The 24,753-nt window shown below is 42.9% G+C and overlaps 1 protein-coding gene across 5 annotated transcripts in view; it reads right to left on the reverse strand.

The window, feature by feature from the left end:
• Nucleotides 1-24,753, reverse strand: part of CAMK2A (calcium/calmodulin dependent protein kinase II alpha) — a 425,342-nt gene that overhangs the window by 270,463 nt on the left and 130,126 nt on the right. For all 5 annotated transcript variants that reach the window (XR_012242924.1, XR_012242925.1, XM_073621085.1 and 2 more), the window contains exon 2: nucleotides 21,495-21,589. Coding sequence is in view for 3 of the 5 variants with exons in the window: in XM_073621085.1 (XP_073477186.1) it covers nucleotides 21,495-21,589 (95 nt within the window). In the remaining 2 variants the exon portion in view is untranslated. The remainder of the gene's footprint in view (nucleotides 1-21,494; nucleotides 21,590-24,753) is intronic.

The raw sequence follows: 24,753 nt of genomic DNA on the forward strand, positions 1-24,753 counted from the left end.
GCTCCTTCTGTGAGTGACTGAAGCCTCAGCAACACGTTGTCCAGGAGGACCAGGAAATTGTAACCTCCCAGGCTCTGGAAACGCGTTGCACAAACCTTTCTGCATGGCCTCCCGAAAATGTTTCATCCTCTGCTCCCTCTGCGATGGCAAGATAAGGTCCCAACCTTACCCTTGTAACGTGGATCAAGGAGGGTTGCCAGCCAGTAATCATCCATCCCCTTGACCACAAATACGGGGATCCTTCTGCAGGCTTTGCAGGATCAGGGAGGCCATGCAGCGTAGGTTTGCTGAGGCATTCGGTCCAGAGTCCTCTGGGTCACTAAGGACGACATGATCTGCAGCCACCTACTCCTAGCCACATACAAGTCCATGGTTTTCTTCGGATTGTAAATGATCCCTTGAAGACTGCTGCTGATGCTGAGTTCCGGGCTCCACCTCCATGCTGACACAATTCTCCTCCTCCTCCTCATCCTCCTTCTGTGTGATTGGCGGGCATGCAGGAACACTGTCTGGATAAAGGGGGCCTTGAGAGGTAAGGAACTCCTCCTCTTCCTCCCTCTGTTCTGCCTCAAGTGCCCTGTTCATTATTCCACACAGCGAGTGCTCCAACAGGTGGACAAGAGGGACAGTGTCACTGATGCATGCACTGTCACTGCTCACCATCCTTGTGGCCTCCTCAAATGGTGACAGAACAGTGCATGCATCCCTGATCATAGCCCACTGGTGTGGGGAAAAAAAAACGAGGTCCCCTGACCCTGTCCTGGTGTCATAGTTGCATAGGTACTCATTGATGGCCCTCTGCTGTGTGTGCAGCTGCTGCAGCATGGCCAACATTGAGTTCCACCTGGTGGCCAACGTTGAGTTCCACCTGGTGGGCATGTCACGGATTAGGCAGTTCTTGGGTAGGTTAAATTCCTTTTGGAGGTCAGCCAGGCGAGCACTGGCATTATATGACCTGTGGAAATGCACACAGACTTTCCTGGCCTGCCTCAGGACATCCTGTAAGCCCGGGTACCTGCCCAAGAACCGCTGCACCACCAAGTTAAGGACGTGAGCCAAACAGGACACATGGTTCAGTTGTCCCTGTCGGAGGACAGAGAGGAGGTTGGTTCCATTGTCGCAAACCACCATAATTGGCTTAAGCTGGAGTGGCGTCAACCACCTCTGAACCTGCCCCTGCAGAGCTGACAGAATCTCTGCCCCAGTGTGGCTCCTGTCCCCCAAGCACACCAGCTCAAGCACCGCATGGCATCTTTTTGCCTGCGTGCTTGCATAGCCCCTTGAACGCCTACGGAGCATCGCTGGTTCTGAGGACAAATCAGCACAGGAAGAGGCCATGAAGGAAGAAGAAGAGGAGGTGGTGGAGGAGAGAGGTGTGGCAGGATCACCACTAGTAGAATTTTGGAGGCGTGGTGGCAGAACAACCTCCAACACTACTGCACCCTGTCCTGCATCCTTCCCAGCTGCCAGAAGAGTCACCCAATGCGCGGTGAAAAATAGGTAACATCCCTGTCCATGCCTGCTGGACCATGCGTCAGCGGTAATATGCACCTTACCGCTGACCGCCCTGTCCAGCGACGCCAAGACATTGCCTTCCACATGCCGGTACAGAGCCGGAATCGCCTTCCGTGAGAAAAAGTGGCATTTGGGAACCTGCCACTGAGGAACCACACATTCCACAAACTCACGGAAGGGGGCAGAGTCTACCAACTGAAAAGGCAGCAGTTGAAGTGCTAGCAATTTAAGCAAGCTAGCATTCAACCGCCGGGCATGTGGATGGCTGGGAGCGAACTTCTTTCGGCAGTGCAGCAGCTGGGGCAGGGAAATCTGCCTGGTACAATCTGACGTCGGTGTACTGATAGCAGATTGCCCACAAGTACTTGGCTGTGACACACCTAATTCTCCACCTTCATTCCTTTCAGTGCAGGTTTCAGAGAGGACTGAAGGTATAGTGGGCTTGGAGATCCCAGCTGATGAGGAGCAAGGAGAGGTCCGCTTTGTTCTTTGGTGTGGGTCTTTAAGGTATGCTTGCCAACGAACTGCATGGCAGGTCGACATATGTCTGGTCAAGCATGTCGTGCCCATGATGTTTTGGCCACGCGAGATACGCTTGAGACATATGTTGCAAATAGCAGCGGTGGAATCTGATGTACTCATCTCAAAAAAGGCCCACACCAAAGAACTTTTGGAATAACGCGCAGAGACAGCAGCTTTAGGTGCACACTGTGCAGAGGACGCACTACAATAACTGTAAATACTGCAGCTGCCTGCGGTACTAATAGGATCAGAAGAACACCACCAATTATCTTCAAGTAGCTTTAGGTGAAAACTGTGCAGAGGAAACAGTATACTAACTGTAAATACTGTAGCTGCCTGCCTGTGGTATTAATAGGATCAGAACAACAGCAATTGTCTTCAGGTAGCTTTAGGTGCACACTGTGCAGAGGACACACTACACTAACTGTAAATACTGCAACTGCCTGCGGTACTAATAGGATCAGAAGAACACCACCAATTTTCTTCAGGTAGCTTTAGGTGCAAACTGTGCAGAGGACGCACAACACTAACTGTAAATACTGCAGCTGCCTGCGGTACTAATAGGATCAGAAGTACACCACCAATTTTCTTCAGGTAGCTTTAGGTGCACACTGTGCAGAGGACGCACTACACTAACTGTAAATACTGTAGCTAATAGGACTAATAGGATCAGAAGAACACCAGCAATTTTCTTCAGGTACTGTAAATACTGTAAAAACACTTGCCTGCCTGTCAGTAGGAAGAGAATAACAGGAACGGATCTAGTTATATATATTATACATACAACACCTAGGATGCATATATATACGCAATACACTGTAAGTGCAGCTAACTGACTTGCCTGCCTACTCTATCTAACTTAAATCACATGACACTGTCTCTCTGTCTATCTCTCCGCTGCCTCCGCAACACACTGCACAAGGCCGCCACACAGGTGGCCTTATATAGTGTAGGGCGTGTACTAAACCCCCTGAGCCCTGGCTTTGGCCAATTACAGCTCTCTGTACAGACGGCTCTGTGATTGGACAAGCATGCGGGTCATAGAGCATGCTTGGCCAATCATCATCCAGCAATGCACTGCGATGCCTCAGTGAATTATGAGCCGTGACGCGCCACTCGAATTTGGCGCGAACGGCCCATAACGTTCTAAATTCGACGAACGGTCGAACATGCGATGTTCGAGTTGAACGTGGGTTGGACTCGAACTCGAAGCTCATCCCTACTAGAGACCATGAGCAAGTGTGGTTAATGGGGCTTTGCAACAGAAAGTCTGGAAGAGGCCAGGGCAGTTCTGCCAAACGTCTGAAAACCGAGAAGAATGGTGTATCTGGGATGACGCAGCCCCAGAGTCAGAAGTTAAGGGGAGTTCTGACTGAGGATTAGGACGAGAAACCCATGTACTCTGGTCCTCTTTCTGAAAAAGTACAATACTCGAGAAATTAGAAAATGACCTAATATCAGTTGGGCTATATTTGGCCTCCTCTCTGTGTCCAGTGTCCTCCATGTTGCCCCTATGGTGTACCCACACCCTCCCAAAAAATAGCAGGTTTTCTCAGCTGAGACAAAGTTTGTCCATGTTCACTTCAAAATTTTCAGGTGAGTTCATTTAAACTTAAAAAAAACAGGAACTTTACCTGGACCTGATAGGATATTTGAAGTGGCTCCAAATGTGACATCCATGCGGGTATACACAGCTCTCACACAGGGCATGAATTCATCAAAGTTCAACCTTCTTTTAAAGTGGTTCTAAATGCTGTAGGTTTTTTTACCTTCATGCATTCTATGCACCCAATCTCAATCCAGCGATGTGCATGAGAGCAGTGGTTCTCCCCGGTCTCTCCCTCCTCATTGGCTGAGATGCAAAAACAGGAGCTATTGGCTTCTGCTGCTGTCAATCACAGCTTGTGTTTTATAAACACAGAGCGCCGTCTCGGGAGTGAGCATGCACGAGTGCCCCCAAAGCTAGTGACTTTCTATGGGGTCACTCAGCAAGAGGGAGGGGCACAAAGCTCTGGAAGAGGAACCGAGAAGAGAAGAATTGGGGCTGAGCTGTGCAAAACCATTAGACAGAGCAGGTAAGTATGGCATGTTTGTAAATTAAAAAAATAAATAATGTCCTTTAAAACACTTTAAATGACAAAATACTTTATCTATCTTTTCAATTCACTTTCATTGGATCCAGCAACACACAATCAGATGGCTGCATCCTGCAGGAAGGATAATTGTACTGTGTCAGAAAATAATGTGGCATGACCATGAAACACCTGCCAGCAAACTATGTTTAAAAAAGCTTTTATTGCATTTTTTGGTCAAAGAACATATCTTGCGATGATCATGTAGGGGAGTGCCCATTTACACACCATGCTCAGATACAAGCTCAGGCCCCTTTAACTCATTTTTCCACAACTTCCGGGGGTTCCTGGACACACCTCAGGGGCTCAGAGACACCAGACCTGATGAAGCACAGGTAGCTGGACAAGTGACCAGCAAACGGGAGAGAGGCCCCCCTTTACCTAGACCTGATAGGATATTTTAAGTGGCTCCCAATGTGACATCCATGTGGGAATACACAGTCCTCACACAGGGCATGAATTCAAAGTTCAACCTTCTTTTAAAGTGGTTGAAGGTCTATGCATGAAGGTTAAAAAAAACCTTTAGTGTGCAGCTTCTCACTGATGTAACCAGAGCTATCCTGGACTTCACTAAGAGGGACACTGTTTATGAAGATAATTGCAAGTAGCTGATTGCCATTGTTTTATTGAAGTAGTCATTTTCAGCTAAACTCTCTGTTGCTGTAGGGTCTTACAAAGACTAATCTATGCAGCCTAATGTTTGCCCAACTTAGTCACAGTGACATTGCTGTCAAGAGTCCATGTTTGTACAGCTTTCATTATTCTGCAGTGTATGCATGTATTTCTTGCCACCCGGAACCTTTTTTGCATTATTTCATCTGACTTTGCACCTATTTAGACAACTGCAAGTTACAGCTATGGTCCCTTCACACTAGATGTGCATTTTATCTGTTTTTCAATAGGGGCATTTCATATCAGTGCATTGCGCTAATGTGCAGCACACAGGCCCTTTCATTTTCTCTAATCATTTGATTGATTACCTATTCTGTTAAAGTCATGCATAAGGAAACAACCCTCCTTATTCAAATGGAACCTCACTTAGGCCTCATGAACATGGATATTTGCAGGCTTTGTATATTCCTATAGTATGCCTGGGGGAGCAGCAGCTGGCCTGTACCAACTGTCATGCAATTGAATGGCTGTACTTGGCTGTAGTCATGTGTGCACAGAAGCATCAGCATGTACAACTATTTCCCAAATATGGACACTAGCCATTTATACACTAGGGCATTAAAAATGCTTGCAAACATTTGTGTGCACGGCACCTTACATGGAGAGCATGTCTGTCAGTGAATGCAGCCATAGGCGTGCGCACAGGGTGTCACACTGTGCAGTGCTGATTCCCCCTGCTTCCCCTCTCCCCCCTGCAACGCTGCCAGCTTCCCTCCTCTTCTCTCAAGAGCAGTGAAGGGGCTGGTAAACAATCCATTAACTGTTCATTCTTTTCTAAATGAACACAGTGATCTGTACCGATTGCTCCTGTCTTCATTCTTAACTAAAGCATAGTAAACTATGTTTACTGCAGGCTGCAGAGAAAAGGACTGTAGAATGTCCTCAGTTTCTTTCTCTGTCTCAAAAGTGAGACATCAGGAGGCTGTTCAGACCCGTGAAATTTCACCAAAGCCCCATAATGGGACTCCTACAAAAATTTTAAAAAATCAATAAAAAAAATAATATTGTAAAAAATAATTTAAAAATAATAAAAATCAAAAAATACTGACACCGTCCACTGCCCTACTGACACCAATCTTTGCTCTACTGACACAGTCCACTGCTCTGCTGATATACACGCATGTGTGTTTGTGCTCTGGGGTGCACACCCTGATGTAATAGGCTGTGCACACCAACGGATGTAGTTCATATAGGGCCACTTCTGCAGAGCTCATGTAATCCATTAGTTTGATGTTGGCACTGAATTTTCAAATATAGTTCAGACTTGGTCACAGGTTGCTGCCTGGTGGTAATCACAAATTTTTTGGTGCACATACCTGGGAGTTTGAAATAAGCTCAAATGCAGTGGGCTAAGAGAAACGATTGTTTTTTGGCAAGTAATCCCCTAATTGTGCCATCTTGTCCATATGTCAGGACTGCTGATGATGCGAGATATAAAACACCAGGAGACTTTTATAATACATCAAACAGAGAGCAGCAGAAGCCAGCTGAAGAGGCTCAAAAAAATGTAACATTATCAAAATGTTTCTGTCTTGATCATTCAGAGGTTGCTCAGCTGGCATTTCTAAAGTCTGCAGAGGCTGTAGGCTCACTGACTTTAACCGTTCCACCCAGCAGGCAGCTATTGAAAGCCATATGGAACACAACTCACTCAGAGCTGGATTTACCAATAGGCCTCACAGTAGTCATGTACCTACAGGCGGAAGAGGTCATTTATCTTTCTTGTAAAGTCAACAGCCACACACTATTTGCAGTTATTATAAGACCTCATGCAGACTTGCCCAGCTTTTCTGAATGCCTTTTCTCCTGCCAAAAGAAATGCAGGAATAAAAATACACCTAAAGCTGCATTTTTGCAAGCGCATTTAGGTGTTCATTCATCTAATTGGTCAGAATATTAATTTATTCTGTCCAATTAAATGAATGAATGCTCAAGCACTAAACAAACCTAGCGGTTGGGTTTAGATGTGTTTGCATGGATTTATATGCATTCTGCATTTTTTACTGCCAGAACGCTCCTCTCTTCTTTGAAGTGTTTTTTCTTCAGCTTCTAAACTCTCCTGCCTCTAAATGCTTGTAAACGCCTATGTGTGGAAGGATACACAGGCTTCATCTTGTATAAGGTTATATACACCTTGTTACACCTTGTATAGCCCCCACTGGTGGTTGTATGAATAAGGCACTAAAGTGAATCTGTCAACAGGTTATGGACATTCAAGAATTTATCTTCTTAAATCCCAACTAAAAATAAAAACCCTCCCTTGCTGTGAGGCTGCAAGAGCTAGCTGTTCATTTATGTCTACCTGGGACCTGATCCTCCACTCCCTGGTAGATGGCACTTCCCTATTATCCAGTGGCAGACTGGAAAAGTAAAACTGCTCTTCCACCTCCCCTAGACATCATAAATAAGCATTTAACCCATGCAGTGCGAGCGCAGTCCCACTGCAAAGGAGAGCTTATACTTTTGCTAGAGTTCAGCATTAACAAGCACTGTATAGTAGTTAGCAGTAGCATTAACCCATCAGTGACCCAACACCTTACCTCACTGTTTTCTCTCTTATCTCCTCCCAGCATTGACTCAGGAGCTCTGCTTAATCCTTTTCCCCTCCCAGCAGTGACTCAGCGGTCCATTGTACCTTGCTCCTCCCTCCCAGCAATAGGGCTACATTCACATGGGTGGCCAAGGGGGCATAGTTTGTTGGATTCAAAGGTGGCTAAACAACACCCCTATTCAGTCATTGAATATATCCTTCCAACCTTTTAGTAGCTACTGTAAAGGCAGTGTAGAAGCTCAGGGAGAGTGAGGCAGAGAGAGTTGAGCTGCCGAGAGAACCACATTAACTTTGAGGATGAATTACTCCATAGTGTCTGGGGCTAGAGCTATCAGGAGGAAGAGGGGGGCTTGTTATAAAGCTAATTTTCTACTTATTAAGAATATATGAATTGTTGAACATCCATAGCCTGGCCATGGGTTTACCCAACTCCAACCAAAACATTTTTTTTAACTTTTGAGTAGAATGGGAAAGGATTAGAACCATTGTTAGATTTCCATATTTTTATGTTGGAAAGAATTCCCTTGTAGTTCTATTCTGCTGACACATGTAAACTGGACAGGAAGTGAGGAATAATTTCCTCAATAGGAACACATAAATCAATAGAAATTGTATTGCAGTGTCCCCTTTTGGGAAATTTTACCTCACCTTCTGTTCTGCCACACATGTGATTGGGTGGAAAACTAAAAAAAAAAAAGAAAATGTCTGATATAGATTTTTGAATGAGCCTGTGGTCTTTTTTTTTTGCTTGAAAGAGTTTTAGCTTCTCTAAAAATGATTTGTTACAATATACAGTACTTCTACTTTACCTTAAAAACTGTGCTAACTGGACTTGGTCTTTTAGTCGGATCATTCCAATTGTAACTCATGCTTATGTTCCTTGAGTAACACCTGCAGTAAGATTCTGATAATATAAGAGGCTGTTTATGATTAGAAGATTAGAACATAGATAGAAGATGTAGGTTGGTGATGTACAAGCTGTCAAAATTACTGTAATTCTCAAGTCCTGTGTCACAAGGATAAGAATACATTGTTAAACCTACACTGACAGCTTAGATCTTGCTCAGCTCGCTGTCTCCTTCCACTCTGGTTCACTGCTACTGTTAAATTTTTCACCAGCTTGGAAATTAGCAAAGCTGCAGCTCACCTGAAACCTACATGTATGGTTTAAGGCAGAAGAAAGTAACATGTTGTAGTTAAGAGGAACTCCAGGCTGGAAAAAAAAATTAAAAGTCAGCAGCTACAAATACTGTAGCTGCTAACTTTATTTATAAGGACACTTACCTGTCCAGGAATCCTGCAAAGTCGGCACCCTGAGCTGATTCGTCAGTCGTCTTCGAGTGCAGGAACCGGCATTTTATGTAAGGGAAACTGTCAGTGAAGCCTTCACAACTGGTTTCCTACTGTTTCAATGCGGAGTTGCTCGCTGTGCTTTCTGAATGGTCCCGCCATCTTCTGGGACCTATGTATGCCCCAGAAGGCAGCCGGGGGAAGGAGGAGGGGCCAGAAATGCACGTAGATCGCTGATCTTACACGGAAGAGAGAGTGGGTACCTTTCAAAACCAGGTATCTGCCCCTCCCCCAAAAAGTGCCAAATGTGGCAGTGGAGGGGAGGGAGGGTGCGAACAAGCGGAGCTTCAACTTTAGGGTGGAGCTCCGCTTTATGCTGATGTGGAACAATTAATGCATGTCATGACAATCAGAGGTAAAGGTTGCTAAAGCATGATGAGACTTGTTGTTTATTTGAATGCAGCTCCCTGGAGCCAGGAGCAGAAGGGAGGCTTGATGGGATTGGGCAGTGTAGGTGTCTTAATTGTTATACTTCTAGCACTACTCCCATAAGAGCTGCAGGAATACTGTCCATGTCTCCTCCACAAGCTCTGCCCTGCAGCCAGGCACACAGGCTCATCCACACATTTCTGCAATGACTTGTCTAGGGGTGTTGTTTTTGTTGTTTTATTTTTGGAGAACGTGGATAGGGTTGAGGGAATTGAGGGGAATACTCCAAAAAAACTGAAAATAAGTGCAACTTGAGGATTTAAGTCTTCTTTCTGGACAAGCTATATTAAGTCCGTGCTTGTAGCAAACAGTAGACTTCAGCTTTAATGTGGTAGTAGTAGTAGTAGTGGTTATCTGTAAACTTCTTTCTTAGAACCACAAGAGCAGAGTCCCTTTAAGCAGAAGAATACATGGGCAAAGCTCTTCAGAACACCACCCGGTGTCCCCTTTAACTAGATCCACAGCTGGCTCTCTCAAGCACCAGAGTGGCAACCTCGCACAGGTCCCTAAGATCTCTTAGAAGCATCTGTACTCACACAAAGCACAAGGACAGCTGGTTGCCTCCTTCCAAATTCAAAGCGACACCTTACTCCAGTGATACCAGACTAGATCTTCAGCGGACAGCCTGTCTCAGTCAGCTCTCTTTCTAGCTCCAGGGTCTCAGAATCCCATGCCCTCAGGTCGCCCACCTGAGGCCTCAGGACAGCAGATATTGCCATGTGCCCTCCAGGCTGGACTAATCATGTCCAGGAAAAGACCCTAAGCTCAGTGTGTTCACAGAATATATACAGTCTCCCAGCTTGCCTTTAGAGTCTGTCTCTCTGGAATTGGTCAGGTCTGTATCAATATTCATACTGCCATCTGCATAGCTCCACACCTATCATCCAGAAACTTTTCAAGCTCTCTGGATGAAGAGAGAGCTATTAGACTGGCAGCAGCTGAGCATATTGAGCAGACATGACTAGCAGAATGCAGCTGCACTGATTGCAGTGACATACTAAATTTACCTTACCAAACCAATTACAGCCTCACTGACTACAGTGAGGGAACTAAATCTACCTTAAAAAAAATCTAAATCTACCTTCAAAAATGCAGCTCCAAAAAAAACACTTTGAACCCAACACTAAATCTATTTACCTAAACTTAGCACCCACCCAAAAAGTTCCGCTTGACTGCCTCCTCACCCCCACCCCTCCTCTTTAAGTTTTGGCACATTATTTTTTGTGGGGAGAGCGAGTACCTGGTTTTGACAGGTACCAGCTCCCACTTCCAGTTTGATTGCCGTGGCAATCTGAGTGGAAGTTCTTCCCCCCTCCTTCCTCTGTAGCCTTCTAGGACACATCAGAGGTCCCTGTGGGACCATTTACAAGGCAGAGTGTGCCTCCCACATGCACAATGGGAAGCCAGCTGTGATGCCACAAGCAGCCACAGCCAGCTTCCCAACATAAACATGCTGGTGCCTAGACCCAAAGATGGCTGAAAAGCTGGCTCGGGTGAGGACTGTGCTGTATCCCTGGCCAATTAAGTGTCCTATTATTAAAAGTCAGTAGCTACAGTATTTATAGCTGCTGACTTAATTTTTTTGTTTCTAGGGTGAAGAACTGGTGAGAGTCTATCTCCTTGCTAGTTAATGTAAGGGTGGGGATGTTCAGGCTAATTCAGCCATGGGTTTAAATTAGAGGGTCAGAGCATGGAGGGTAAAACCAGTAGTAACCGTCAGGAAGCTGCCATTTTGGTGGAAGGGAAATCAAATCTGTACCACTCACCCTCTCTAGTTTTGGTTTATGCCAATTAGGTGCTGTAAGTGTGGCGTTTTGAGAGAAGGGATACAAGTTTCATTTTCCACAAGGTGGGTTATGCTGATTTTTAGTTGTGTATAGTATCTGCAGGTTGTATCATGTTGCTTCTGAAAATACCAGAGGAATACAATGATGAAGATTTGGAAGAGATGGGGGTAGAGAAGATAAGTGATTTGGTAGGTCATGGTGGGGCAAGGTTGCCTCCATGGCCATAGGTGTTTATGGGCATAAACACTCATCCAGATTAATTTAAAGGACAAGTCTTAGATACTGGTTCACTGGGCCGTCAGGATTTAGGGCATTGTCAGGATCAAGGTAAATGTTGTTAATATAGTTACATAGTTGTAAGGTTAAATACCAGTCCATCCAATTCAACCTGAGTGCGTATGTGAGTGTGTGTGACTACTGTGTTGCTTATCCCTGTACATTGTGTTTGATAAGAAATACTGTACATCTAGTTTTTTGAACATATTTGAACTCCCCGCTAATACCACCAACTGTGGACTACTGTGTTGTCTTCCTTTAGAGACTTTCAAATTAAAATGCCCCCCCATGCTAGTGTCTCCTTTTAAAAAGATGTTTATCGCTATCATATCCCATTAAGCGTCACTTTTCCAGGGAGAATAAGTTTAATGTTTGTAGTCATTCCTTATAATGGAGGTCCTCTAGCCTTCTTATTAGCTTTCTTACCCTTCTCTGGACTCCCCAGTTCCAGCACATCCTTCCTGAGGATTGGTGACCAGAACTGGACGGCATACGCTGGATGCAGCCGAACCAGAGTTTTGTAAAGTGGTGGAATTATAATTTTATCTCCTTTTGAATTTATGCTAATAATCTGCTGGTTTTGCTTGCTGCAGATGGGCATTGCATGCTTTTGCCAAGTCTGTCATCTATTAGGACTGTTCTGTCCACCAGATGTCTTGCTGATGTTTTATACTGGTTATTTGTACCTGTGTTGTTAAATTTACATGCAAATGTGTAACTTACTTAAGACAATCATATGTGGTGTGCAGGCTCCATCTAGCGTTCCTTTTTGGTATTGCTGCAGTTCTGTTAATTGTTGTATGTGTAATAGGAAGTTGTCAGCAAGCAGGGAATTCTGGGTAGACAGGAAGTCAACCATCCACCATTCTTTTCAACACATTGCAAGAAGCAAGTCATGTATTTCTCTATCTATCGCCATCACCCCTTAGAGAACTTAAAAAGTAAGTTTTTATTATCTCATCTTGTACTGTATATCGTTGTTTATGTAATGTATGCTGTATTGTATGCAATACTACACTTATTGAGGTCTATTTCTGTTATTTTGTAGTTTCACCTGGCTTGTTCTAATAAAACTGAGATCAACGAAATATGGTATCTACAGTTATTGGGATGAAAGGTTTAGCTTTCTGCTCCTTGAGACAGAACAGTTCTCCCCCTAGCATATAACGTGCATGCATTTTATTAGCTCTCAAGTGCATTACTTTACATTTTTCTACATTGAATGTTATCTGCCGTATAGCTGCCTACCCCTTTATTTTAACTAGGGCTTCTTCTAAAGTTGCTAATCTTGTTGTGAAGTTATTGCCCTGCTTAGATGTGTATCCTCAGCAAACACTGAGATTGAACTATTTATTCCAACGACCTCTATATCATTTATGAACAAGTTTAATAAAATTGGTCTGAGGACTCTTCTTAATAAATTGTATTTTGTAATCTTTTTTAGCTGCCCTGATAACACTCTTGCATTTCTTATTGCACTCTTTCTAGTTTTGGAAAGCCTATGAGGACCCTTCAACTTTATATTTGTTAAAGGACTGTTTTTTCTCATTAATATGCCTTTTATGTTATTGGATTCAGTGGAATGAACTTACGAAGGACACTGTTTAATATGCCTTTAAAGAACACCTTCTCTTCAGTGTTCTTTGTTGCAAGAATTTGATCCCATTTAGTGTCATGTAGTATATGGATTGCAGCTTATTAAAGCTGGCTGTTTTAAAATTTTAGTGTTCATGCCCCACCCTCATGTATCGTTTTCCTATAATTTACAGCAAATGTAATCACACTGTGATCACTGTTACCTAGGGTATCCCTCACTTCTACATCTGTAGTTAGCACTGTGTTGTTTGTAATTAGTAGGTCCAGCAGAGCATTATCTCCAGTTGGGGCTTCCACGATTTCTCTCAAGAAATTGTCCTGCATTAAATTCAAGAAGTGACAACCCATCCTTGAGTGTGCAGTTCTGTCTGCCAAATCGGTATCAAGATAGTTGAAGTCCCCCATGATACAGTGCCTGCCTCCCCACTATCTCTAACTGTGAACCTAGCTGGGTCTCCTCCTCCACCTTAATGTTAGGGGGCCTATAGCATACACCCACAATTAATTTACTGTTTGTCTTGTCACTTTGAAGCTCTAGTAACAAAAATTCTATCTTCTCACCATGCCCATTAGCAATGTCATCCCTCATATTCACTATCAAATTGTGCTTTACATAAAAGCACACCCCTCCCCCTCTTCTACCGTCCTTGGTCTTCCAAGCTGTCATGTGAGCTGTCAAACCAGATTTACGATCTTCCCACAAAGTCAAAATCCTCCTCATGTATCAGTTCTATTTCCTCCGTTATGTAAGCAGACTTCTAACATTTGTGCATATACCTTTCAATTTTGTACACACAAACATTTTATCCTTGAACACTTTTTGATTCCCTAGCCTTGAGAACTTTAGTTTCTCTATCATCTGGTTTGAAACCCCCTTCCCCACCACCAGCTTTTTTCCCATATTTACACTCTGACCCTTGCTCACTGCATTTATACCTTGCTTTGATCCCTCCCCCCACATTTTAATTTAAAAGTTTCTCCAATTATGTTGCATGTTTTTTTGCACTTTCTTAACATATGTTGTATGTAAATTTTTTTTATTGTTTTGTTTTAATTTTGTATAATTTTATTTGTGTATTTTGTGTTTGTTTACTGATTACTTACCTATGATTTAAGAATTATAGCAGTATGTTTTTAATAATAGTGTTTAATTACATATATCTCCCTTTTATATTGTAAAGCGCTGCGTAAACTGTTGGCGCTATATAAATCCTGTATTATAATAATAATAATAATAATAATAATATAGCAACAAATGTGTCAGTGCAATGAAACATGTCAATACGTGAAAGCCTGCCAGCACTCTCCTGTGTATCATGCACAGGTAATGGTGAAAAAAGAAAATAATATATAAATAGTGCAACGCTTAACAACAATTCAGTTAAATACAACAGATTTGCATTATAATAATACTGTGAAAATAAAACTGATAAGAGGACATAAAGGCAGTCTTCAAGCAATCTTCCACCAAAGTCCACTGTGAAAACATGTTCATGAAGTGAAGAAAAACAAAATCCAATTCCCAGAGTGCATTTGCAGACACTGGCTCCTTATACTGTAGTGTGTACCACTTCCAACACCACCATACATGCTTGTGAGTCTGCTCACCTTCATAGAAACCTCCACATTATAAGAGGTTTAATGGCTTCAAAGGTATAACGCTTAGTGTCACCTCAATCTGCTCCCCAACAGTTTAGTCTCACATGCATCCACTCCAATTTGTGGCGAGAAATCCTCAAAGCAGCAACACCACATCATGCTCTCTGTGACATTCTTTATTGCTCATAAACATATACTGTACATAAATACACATAAAAACTTGAAAGCTGGCATAAAGAAATCATGCATACAACTGGATCCACTTCTTCAACCATCAGTATAAAACCAGAGACAAAAACGGCCTCTGCTCAGTATTCCACTGTGTGTGGATGTGCCTAATGATGTCACGCCTATGCCCGGCCCCGAACGTGGTTCGTCCCTGGGTGGGGACATCCTCAGAGGTTGGAGAACATCAATGCCACCATATATATATATATATATATATATATATATATATATATATATATATATATAAAGTAGTGATTGTACAGCTTGTATAACAGTGTAAATTGGCTGCCCCTTCAAAATAACTCAACACACAGCCATTAATGTCTAAACCTCTGGCAACAAAAGTGTGAGTACACCCTAAGTGAAAATATCTGAATTGGGCCCAATTAGCCATTTTCCCTCCCTGGTGTCAAGTGACTCATTAGTGTTACAAGGTCTCAGGTGTGAATGGGAAGCGGGTGTGTTAAATTTGGTGTTATTGCTCTCACTCTCTTATACTGGTCACTGGAAGTTCAACATGGCACCTCATAGCAAATAACTCTCTGAGGATCTAAAAAAAGAATTGTTGCTCTACATAAAGATGGCCTAGGCTATAAGAAGATTGCTAAGACCCTGAAACTGACTTGCAGCACGGTGGCCAAGACCATACAGCAGTTTAACAGGACAGGTTCCACACAGAACAGGCCTTACCTTAGTCGACCAAAGAAGTTGAGTGCACATGGCTCAGCACCGTATCCAGAGGTTGTCTTTGGGAAATAGACGTATGAGTGCTGCCAGCATTGCTGTAGAGGTGGAAGGGGTGAGGGGTCAGCCTGTCAGTGCTCAGACCATACGCCTCACGCTGCATCAAATTAGTCTGCTTGACTGTCATCCCAGAAGGAAGCCTCTTCTAAAGATGATGCACAAGAAAGCCCGCAAACAGTTTGCTGAAGACAAGCAGACTAAGGACATGTACAGTGGGGATGGAAAGTATTCAGACCCCCTTAACTTTTCACTCTTTGTTATATTGCAGCCATTTGCTAAAATCATTTAATTTCATTTTTTTTCCTCATTAATATACACACAGCACCCCATATTGACAGATAAACAGAGAATTGTTGACATTTTTGCAGATTTATTAAAAAAGAAAAACTGAAATATCACATGGTCCTAAGTATTCAGACCCTTTGCTCAGTATTTAGTAGAAGCACCCTTTTGATCTAATACAGCCATGAGTCTTTTTGGGAAAGATGCAGCAAGTTCACACCTGGATTTGGGGATCCTCTGCCATTCCTCCTTGCAGATCCTCTCCAGTTCTGTCAGGTTGGATGGTAAACGTTGGTGGACAGCCATTTTTAGGTCTCTCCAGAGATGCTCAATTGGGATTAAGTCAGGGCTCTGGCTGGGCCATTCAAGAACAGTCACGGAGTTGCGAAGCCACTCCTTCGTTATTTTAGATGTGTGCTTAGGGTCATTGTCTTGTTGGAAGGTAAACCCGTGGCCCAGTAGGAGGTCCTGAGCACTCTGGAGAAGGTTTTCGTCCAGGATATCCCTGTACTTGGCCGCATTCATCTTTCCCTCAATTGCAACCAGTCATCCTGGACCTGCAGCTGAAAAAACCCCCACAGCATGATGCTGCCACCACCATGCTTCACTGTTGGGACTGTATTGGACAGGTGATGAGCAGTGCCTGGTTTTCTCCACACATACCACTTTGAATTAAAGCCAAAAAGTTCTATCTTGGTCTCATCAGACCAAAGAATCTTATTTCTCACCATCTTGGAGTCCTTCAGGTGTTTTTTTAGCAAACTCCATGCGGGCTTTCATGTGTCTTGCACTGAGGAGAGGCTTCCGTCGGGCCACTCTGCCATAGAGCCCCGACTGGTGGAGGGCTGCAGTGATGGTTGACTTTCTACAACTTTCTCCCATCTCCCGACTGCATCTCTGGAGCTCAGCCACAGTGATCTTTGGGTTCTTCTTTACCTCTCTCACCAAGGCTCTTCTCCCCTGATAGCTCAGTTTGGCCAGACGGCCAGCTCTAGGAAGGGTTCTGGTCATCCCAAACGTCTTCCATTTAAGGATTATGGAGGCCACTGTGCTCTTAGGAACCTTAAGTGCAGCAGAAATTTTTTTGTAACCTTGGCCAGATCTGTGTCTTGCCACAATTCTGTCTCTGAGCTCTTCAGGCAGTTCCTTTGACCTCATGATTCTCATTTGCTCTGACATGCACTGTGAGCTGTAAGGTCTTATATAGACAGGTGTGTGGCTTTCCTAATCAAGTCCAATCAGTATAATCAAACACAGCTGGACTCAAATTAAGGTGTAGAACCATCTCAAGGATGATCAGAAGAAATGGACAGCACCTGAGTTAAATATATGAGTGTCACAGCAAAGGGTCTGAATACTTAGGACCATGTGATATTTCAGTTTTTCTTTAATAAATCTGCAAAAATGTCAACAATTCTGTGTTTTTCTGTCAATATGGGGTGCTGTGTGTACATTAATGAGGAAAAAAATTAACTAAAATGATTTTAGCAAATGGCTGCAATATAACAAAGAGTGAAAAATGTAATGGGGTCTGATTACATTCCGTCCCCACGTATTACTGGAACCCTATTCTGTGGTCTGATGAGACCAAGATAAACTTATTTGGTTCAGATGGTGTCAAACGTGTGTGGCGGCAACCAGGTGAGGAGTACAAAGACAAGTGTGTCTTGCCTACAGTCAAGCATGGTGGTGGGAGTGTCATGGTCTGGGGCAGTATTCCAACATGATTACGACCCCAAACACACCTCCAAGACGACCACTATCTTGCTAAAGAAGCTGAGGGTAAAGGTGATGGACTGGCCAAGCATGTCTCCAGACCTAAACCCTATTGAGCCTCTGTGGGGCATCCTCAGATGGAAGGTGGAAGGAGCGCAAGGTCTCTAACATCTACCAGCTGATGTCATCATGGAGGAGTGGAAGAGGACTCCATTGGTAACCTGTGAAGCTCTGGTGAACTCCATGCCCAAGAAGGTTAAGGCAGTGCTGGAAAATATTAGTGGCTGCACAAAATATTGACACTTTGGGCCCAATTTGGACATTTTTACTTAGGGGTGTACTCACTTTTGTTGCCAGTGGTTTAGACATTAATGGCTGTGCACTGAGTTATTTTGAGGGGACAGCAAATTTACACACAAACTGTACACTCACTACTTTACATTGTAGCAAAGTGTCATTTCTTCAGTGTTGTCACATGAAAAGATATAATAAAATATTTCCAAAAATGTGAGAGGGGTGTACTCACTTTTGTGAGATACTGTGTGTATATATATATATATATATATATATATATATATATATATACTGTATATATTATAAATGTTTGGGGTGATTAGATTCAAGTGGTGCATGCAGTTTACAGAAATGTGCCACTCCAGACTGCGTTTTTAAGGGCATAGCAGCCCACTTTTATTTAAAGGAAACAAAAAAGTTCAAACAAAAAGTAATCTTCTCTCGCAGGGGGTTCCACCATCACAGTATAAACACACACTTCAGCCTCCTGGCTTACTCACTGTCAGCTTTGTGCTGTTCGGCCACGGGTCACATCTGCCTGCTACAGATGTGCACACACAGGCTGCCATCTGCAGCCTTAGACTCCGAGACCTCCTGTCTCTTTCTCCTGGAGCTGTCTCCTACTGGGACCCTCCTGACCTCCTAGGCCAGACCTCCTGTCTGCCGGGCAGAGCTGTCTCTAAGTCTGAGCACAGAACTCTCTTCCTGGGAGAAATATGAAGCCAGCCCACAGGTGTGTAATTAGCATGCCTGACAAATCTAGGCTTACACTGCTCATATACACCATTACACGGGGTCACCTCTCCACAATATATACTGAAAAAACGTAAGAACTGAGTAATGGGCCAAAAATGATTTTGCTATTACACCCTACACCCCTACACTAAGCTACAAGAGCGAACATACTACGCATCTATTGCTGGGTTCTTCCTGCCATTTGCAGGACAGTTTGGGAGGACAATGGTGTCAGCAGCTGACATTTGTGGGCACTTGCTTGGAGCACTTAGCTTGGCATTTTTATATATTGAGGACACTGTGGTGCATGAAGGCCTTTTGGGAAATGCATATAAGGATGAACTGTGGAGGTAGTTCTTTCACTGGTTAAAGTTCAGCTGATTTTTTCCTTTGTCTGCTTTATATATTGTTTATGCAGTGAAAGGAAAAAAAAAAAGATGCACAAACACAAATTTAGGCCATAGGAAAAATTACTGGAAACTTTTATGAAGAGGTCCCCGTATCAGATTGGCCCATGATCAGCTGTGTTGTGCTGGTTTACTTAGCGCTGAGGCTCTGAAGATCTGCAGACAAGCTGCATAAAAATTGTTCATTTTGTCAAAACTTTAATAAAAAGCAGAATGTTCTTAGGGAACAGATATTCTCATCAGCGAAATGCTTCAGTTGAAGTGCTTTAATCTTCAATGCTAGACTTCAGAATAGTGTGTTATACTGTATAACACTCCTGGCATGAAGATGTGTCTAGTCACTACACAGCCTTGTAGAAGTTGAAATAAAATAATCATGTGTGAGATTTATCCCTAATGTTTAACTTATTTTATATTTAATTCCTGCATGAAATAGTTAAAAAAAAAATGTGAGAGGTATTGGAGATTAGGTTGGGTTTTAGGACTAAAAAAAAACTGTGTTATTTGTCATTACACTTTGAGAAGAACCCAAAGCTTCCTTAATAGTTTGTCTGGATTGTTCCCTCTTACAGCCTTTTTTAGGATATGTATTTTAATGGGAACAACTTAATGCAAAAAGCTTTCACAAAGCCTGTTACAATTTCACAATTCTATAAACCCCATATATCGTGCTAAATACACTTAAATAACCGTATTTAAATTTAATTAAAATACATAAAATCACAGTTGAAGTAAATACTAAAAAAACGAAAAGACATCAAATTAAGCTACCATGTTTCCCCGGAAATAAGACCTACTCTGAAAATAAGACCTACTGAGATTTTCGGGGAGGGCTGCAATATAAGCCCTAGGACAGGTGTAGAACTCAACAAGAATAGGAGGATACTCACATGTAAATACTAAATAGGGGGTTAGTACCCCTTTTAGTGTGGTCCCTCCCATGGATGTGTATAGTAGGTGGAGTGAGTGCACCCTATATAGACTAGAGCCAGAAGAGCCTGGTGCAGAGTGTGATGGATATAGGCTACTCCTGGTATACTAACATGTAAGCCTGTAGCTTAAGCAAGAGAACCCTTCAGGATAGGCCCGTACAAGCTCATTTGAAGAACCCACCTATGGGTGATCTGCAGTTGGAGATGCACTGTGCAGAATATGTATGTCAGGACTAAAAGTGTGGATATGAAGGCTGTGATGTAAAGTATTGTGCATTATGCTTCTGTCACAATAAACAATGATAAAAGGCTGTACGTGTGGACCTTCCTTATTTCTGGAGGAGGGCCTCAGCCCAGGAGAATATGAGTGACCTAAAATGGCAGAGTATCTCCCTTATACAGGTATGTGCATACCCTATCCCATTCATGTTGCCAGAGGACGGTAGAGGTACCCTTAGCCAGCATAGCCAAATCAGGGCTGCCTACGTACACGCTGCATTGTAGAGACAGGAGGAGAATACCAACAAGAAGAATAGGATACAAACACTGCAAAGAAGAGACTGGAGGAGAATGCCAACAAGGAGAATAGCGTACACACACTAGAAAGTCAAAAACACACTCTATACAAAGAGACAAGAAGGGAACTTTAACGAGGAGAATAGGATATATACACTACAAAATAGAGACATATGGAAAACTCCAACAAAGAAGATAGGATATACACATTGCAAAGTAGAAACAGCGAGAGAACCAACAGGGAGAATAGGATACACATTCACTGCAAAGAAGAGACAGAATGAAAACTCCAACAAAGAGAATAGGATACGCACACTGCAAAATAGAAACACGTGGAGAACTCCAACAAAGAGGACAGGATAAACACACGCTACAAAAAAGACAGAGGACAAGAACTTCACCAAAGAGGATCAGCTATACACACTGCAAAATAAAGGCATTGTAAGAACACCAACAGGGAGAATAGGATACACATTCACTGCACAGAAGATACATTAGTCCAAAATGTCCCTTTGGACTGATGCACCTGGTATATAATTTTGTTTGTAGATCCCTTGCTGGCAGTGCATACTCTGAATGAGATAAGCCTGCTCTAGTGTCTAGCTTGGCACCTATGGTCTGTGTGAGTGGGAGACTACTTCTTAAACATCTGTAATGGTACCCATACATCCTGTTAAGGGAGACAATGGTTGAACTCTGATTTTTTTAGCTTCCTGTCATGTGATCTATTGGCGTTTCTCTACATATTCTCAGCACACCTGAGAAAGAAAGCAATTCTTAAAACACGTCAGAACAGTTTTTCTTTAGTCCTAATTGTACCCAATAGATTTTGTACAGCTTTATATTGTGTTTTTAATAGTTTTTGTGCGATATGTTTTAAATAAAAATGTGTTTTATATAGTCATCTATGTCAATATATGGGATGTCTGAAAAGACCCATCCAATCTGATCCTTTTTGTATGTTATTTAGTAGATAACATGTTAATATTATTTGTATTATTAATAACTATCCTTCCTTTCCTATTGTCTTTTCCTCTTACTATTTATTTTACACCACACCATGACACCCCTGGCGTTCTCTATCCAGTATAGCTACAGTAGGTTTTTAATTTCTTTTAAACAGATAAGATCTAGATTTATTCCATATGGAGCTGTGACCTTATCAGGCAAAGGCAGCTGGAAAGAAATAAAGGTTGTCAGTCTGCACTCACCTCGAGCTGAAAGCTTCTTGGTGTTAATGATTTTTGCTGCATACTCTTGCCCAGATAAAACTTTCACGCATCTACGGACAATGGAGAAAGCTCCCCTGGGAATAAAAACAGACAGTGAAGTCAATGGATTGCTTTATTTAGTGATTTCCTTTAACATGCACAAATCAGAATGATTATTAAAGTTAAATGTAAGAGTTAATTGATTGTACTGTTGAAAAATTACATTGCAAAAGCATCATTGTTTGGTGGTAAATAAAATGTTCTTAAAAGACATCTTGTGAAGGCAAAACTTGTCAAGAAACGTTGTGGTTACTATTGGGCTGGATTGAGTCCTAACATAAACTTGGGCAATGCAGCCTGATTCTCCCCTTCCTCTGACCCATTCATTGATTAAAGTGAACTTGTAAAATGGTCCAAAGGACCACTTTCAGCAGAGCAGCACATGTCAAGAGGCCCTCCTCTGTTTGGCACCACTGCTTTAATATGTGATTTAGTTTAGCATCTAGTATCTAGTCAGCATCTATCAATTATAAGAGAAGTTCTGATGTCACAGGAGGTTTCTATCTCTGGTGTATACTGTGAGCAGAAGAGGCAGAATCACTGCCAGTTTATTGCAGTGCCACCTCCACAGCCCAAAGGCATTGTTACCCTGATCGGAACTGAGATTTAGTGCCTGATATATCAAGAATGATAGCTGTAGAGCGATAAGTAAATGGTAAGATGTATCGAGTATAGATAAAAGCAATTATCTTGATTTCCACTTGAATTTATCAAGTACACGAAAGTTAAAGATGAAAAAGGCATTTAATCTACCTCATGGAACATGACCTACCTCTTAAGTTGGAAAAGAAATGGTCCATGTGGGCCCGTATGCAGAAATCAGAGTGTTTAATGTTAAACACAAACATCAACTGGTTTCAGATAATGCCTTGAGTAGGGATGAGCTTCGTGTTCGAGTCGAACCCATGTTCGACTCGAACATCGGCTGTTCGATCGTTCGCCGAATTGCGAACGTTATGGGCCGTTCGCGCTAAATTCGTGTGGCGCGTCACGGCCCATAATTCACTGCGGCATCGCAGTGCATTGCTGGCTGATGATTGGCCAAGCATGCACTATGACCCGCATGCTTGGCCAATCACAGCGCCGTCAGTAGAGAGAGCTGTAATTGGCCAAAGCCAGGGTGGCTTTGGCCAATTATGGCTCAGGGGATTTAGTACACACCCCACACTATATAAGGCCGCCTGCACGGCGGCCCTGTGTAGTGTGTGTTCTGGTGTGCTGAGAGATAGAGAGAGAGAGAGACAGTGTCATTTGATTTGAGTTAGATAGATTAGGCAGAACAGTCAGTCAGTTAGCTGCACTTACAGTGTATTGTGTATATATATGCATCCCAGGTGTTGCATATATATATATACACTGTATTCAGTTTAGCTAGATCCGTTCCTGTTATCTTCTATCTAGACTATTTACATTTAATGCAGTGCGTCCTGCTCACAGTGTTCAGCTAGATCCGTTCCTGCTATTTACATTTAGTGCAGTGCGTCCTGCTCACAGTGTTCAGCTAGATCCGTTCCTGCTATTTACATTTAGTGCAGTGCGTCCTGCTCACAGTGTTCAGCTAGATCCGTTCCTGCTATTTACATTTAGTGCAGTGCGTCCTGCTCACAGTGTTCAGCTAGATCCGTTCCTGCTATTTACATTTAGTGCAGTGCGTCCTGCTCACAGTGTTCAGCTAGATCCGTTCCTGCTATTTACATTTAGTGCAGTGCGTCCTGCTCACAGTGTTCAGCTAAAGCCGTTCCTGCTATTTACATTTAGTGCAGTGCGTCCTGCTCACAGTGTTCAGCTAGATCTGTTCCTGTTATCTTCTAGACTATTTACATTTAGTGCAGTGCGTCCTGCTCACAGTGTTCAGCTAGATCCGTTCCTGCTATTTACATTTAGTGCAGTGCGTCCTGCTCACAGTGTTCAGCTAGATCCGTTCCTGTTATCTTCTAGACTATTTACATTTAGTGCAGTGCGTCCTGCTCACAGTGTTCAGCTAGATCCGTTCCTGTTATCTTCTAGACTATTTACATTTAGTGCAGTGCGTCCTGCTCACAGTGTTCAGCTAGATTCGTTCCTGTTATCTTCTAGACTATTTACATTTAGTACAGTGCGTCCTGCTCACAGTGTTCAGCTAGATCCGTTCCTGTTAAATTCCTACTGACAGGCAGGCTTGTCTGGTTACAGTATATAAAGCTACCTGAAGAAAATTACAGGTGTTCTATTTGATCCTATTAGTACCACGGTCAGGCAGCTAGACTATTTACATTTAGTACAGTGCGTCCTGCTCACAGTGTTCAGCTAGATCCGTTCCTGTTATCTTCCTACTGACAGGCAGGCTTGTCTGGTTACAGTATATAAAGCTACCTGAAGAAAATTACAGGTGTTCTATTTGATCCTATTAGTACCACGGTCAGGCAGCTAGACTATTTACATTTAGTACAGTGCGTCCTGCTCACAGTGTTCAGCTAGATCCGTTCCTGTTATCTTCCTACTGACAGGCAGGCTTGTCTGGTTACAGTATATAAAGCTACCTGAAGAAAATTACAGGTGTTCTATTTGATCCTATTAGTACCACGGTCAGGCAGCTAGACTATTTACATTTAGTGCAGTGCGTCCTGCTCACAGTGTTCAGCTAGATCCATTCCTGTTATCTTCTAGACTATTTACATTTAGTGCAGTGCGTCCTGCTCACAGTGTTCAGCTAGATCCGTTCCTGTTATCTTCTAGACTATTTACATTTAGTGCAGTGCGTCCTGCTCACAGTGTTCAGCTAGATCCGTTCCTGTTATCTTCCTACTGACAGGCAGGCTTGTCTGGTTACAGTATATAAAGCTACCTGAAGAAAATTACAGGTGTTCTATTTGATCCTATTAGTACCACGGTCAGGCAACTAGACTATTTACATTTAGTACAGTGCGTCCTGCTCACAGTGTTCAGCTAGATCCGTTCCTGTTATCTTCCTACTGACAGGCAGGCTTGTCTGGTTACAGTATATAAAGCTACTTGAAGAAAATTACAGGTGTTCTATTTGATCCTATTAGTACCACGGTCAGGCAGCTAGACTATTTACATTTAGTACAGTGCATCCTGCTCACAGTGTTCAGCTAGATCCGTTCCTGTTATCTTCCTACTGACAGGCAGGCTTGTCTGGTTACAGTATATAAAGCTACCTGAAGAAAATTACAGGTGTTCTATTTGATCCTATTAGTAC

Source organism: Aquarana catesbeiana, linkage group LG03 (genome assembly GCF_042186555.1).
Source record: "Aquarana catesbeiana isolate 2022-GZ linkage group LG03, ASM4218655v1, whole genome shotgun sequence".
In the NCBI taxonomy this organism is placed as follows: Eukaryota; Metazoa; Chordata; class Amphibia; order Anura; family Ranidae; genus Aquarana; species Aquarana catesbeiana.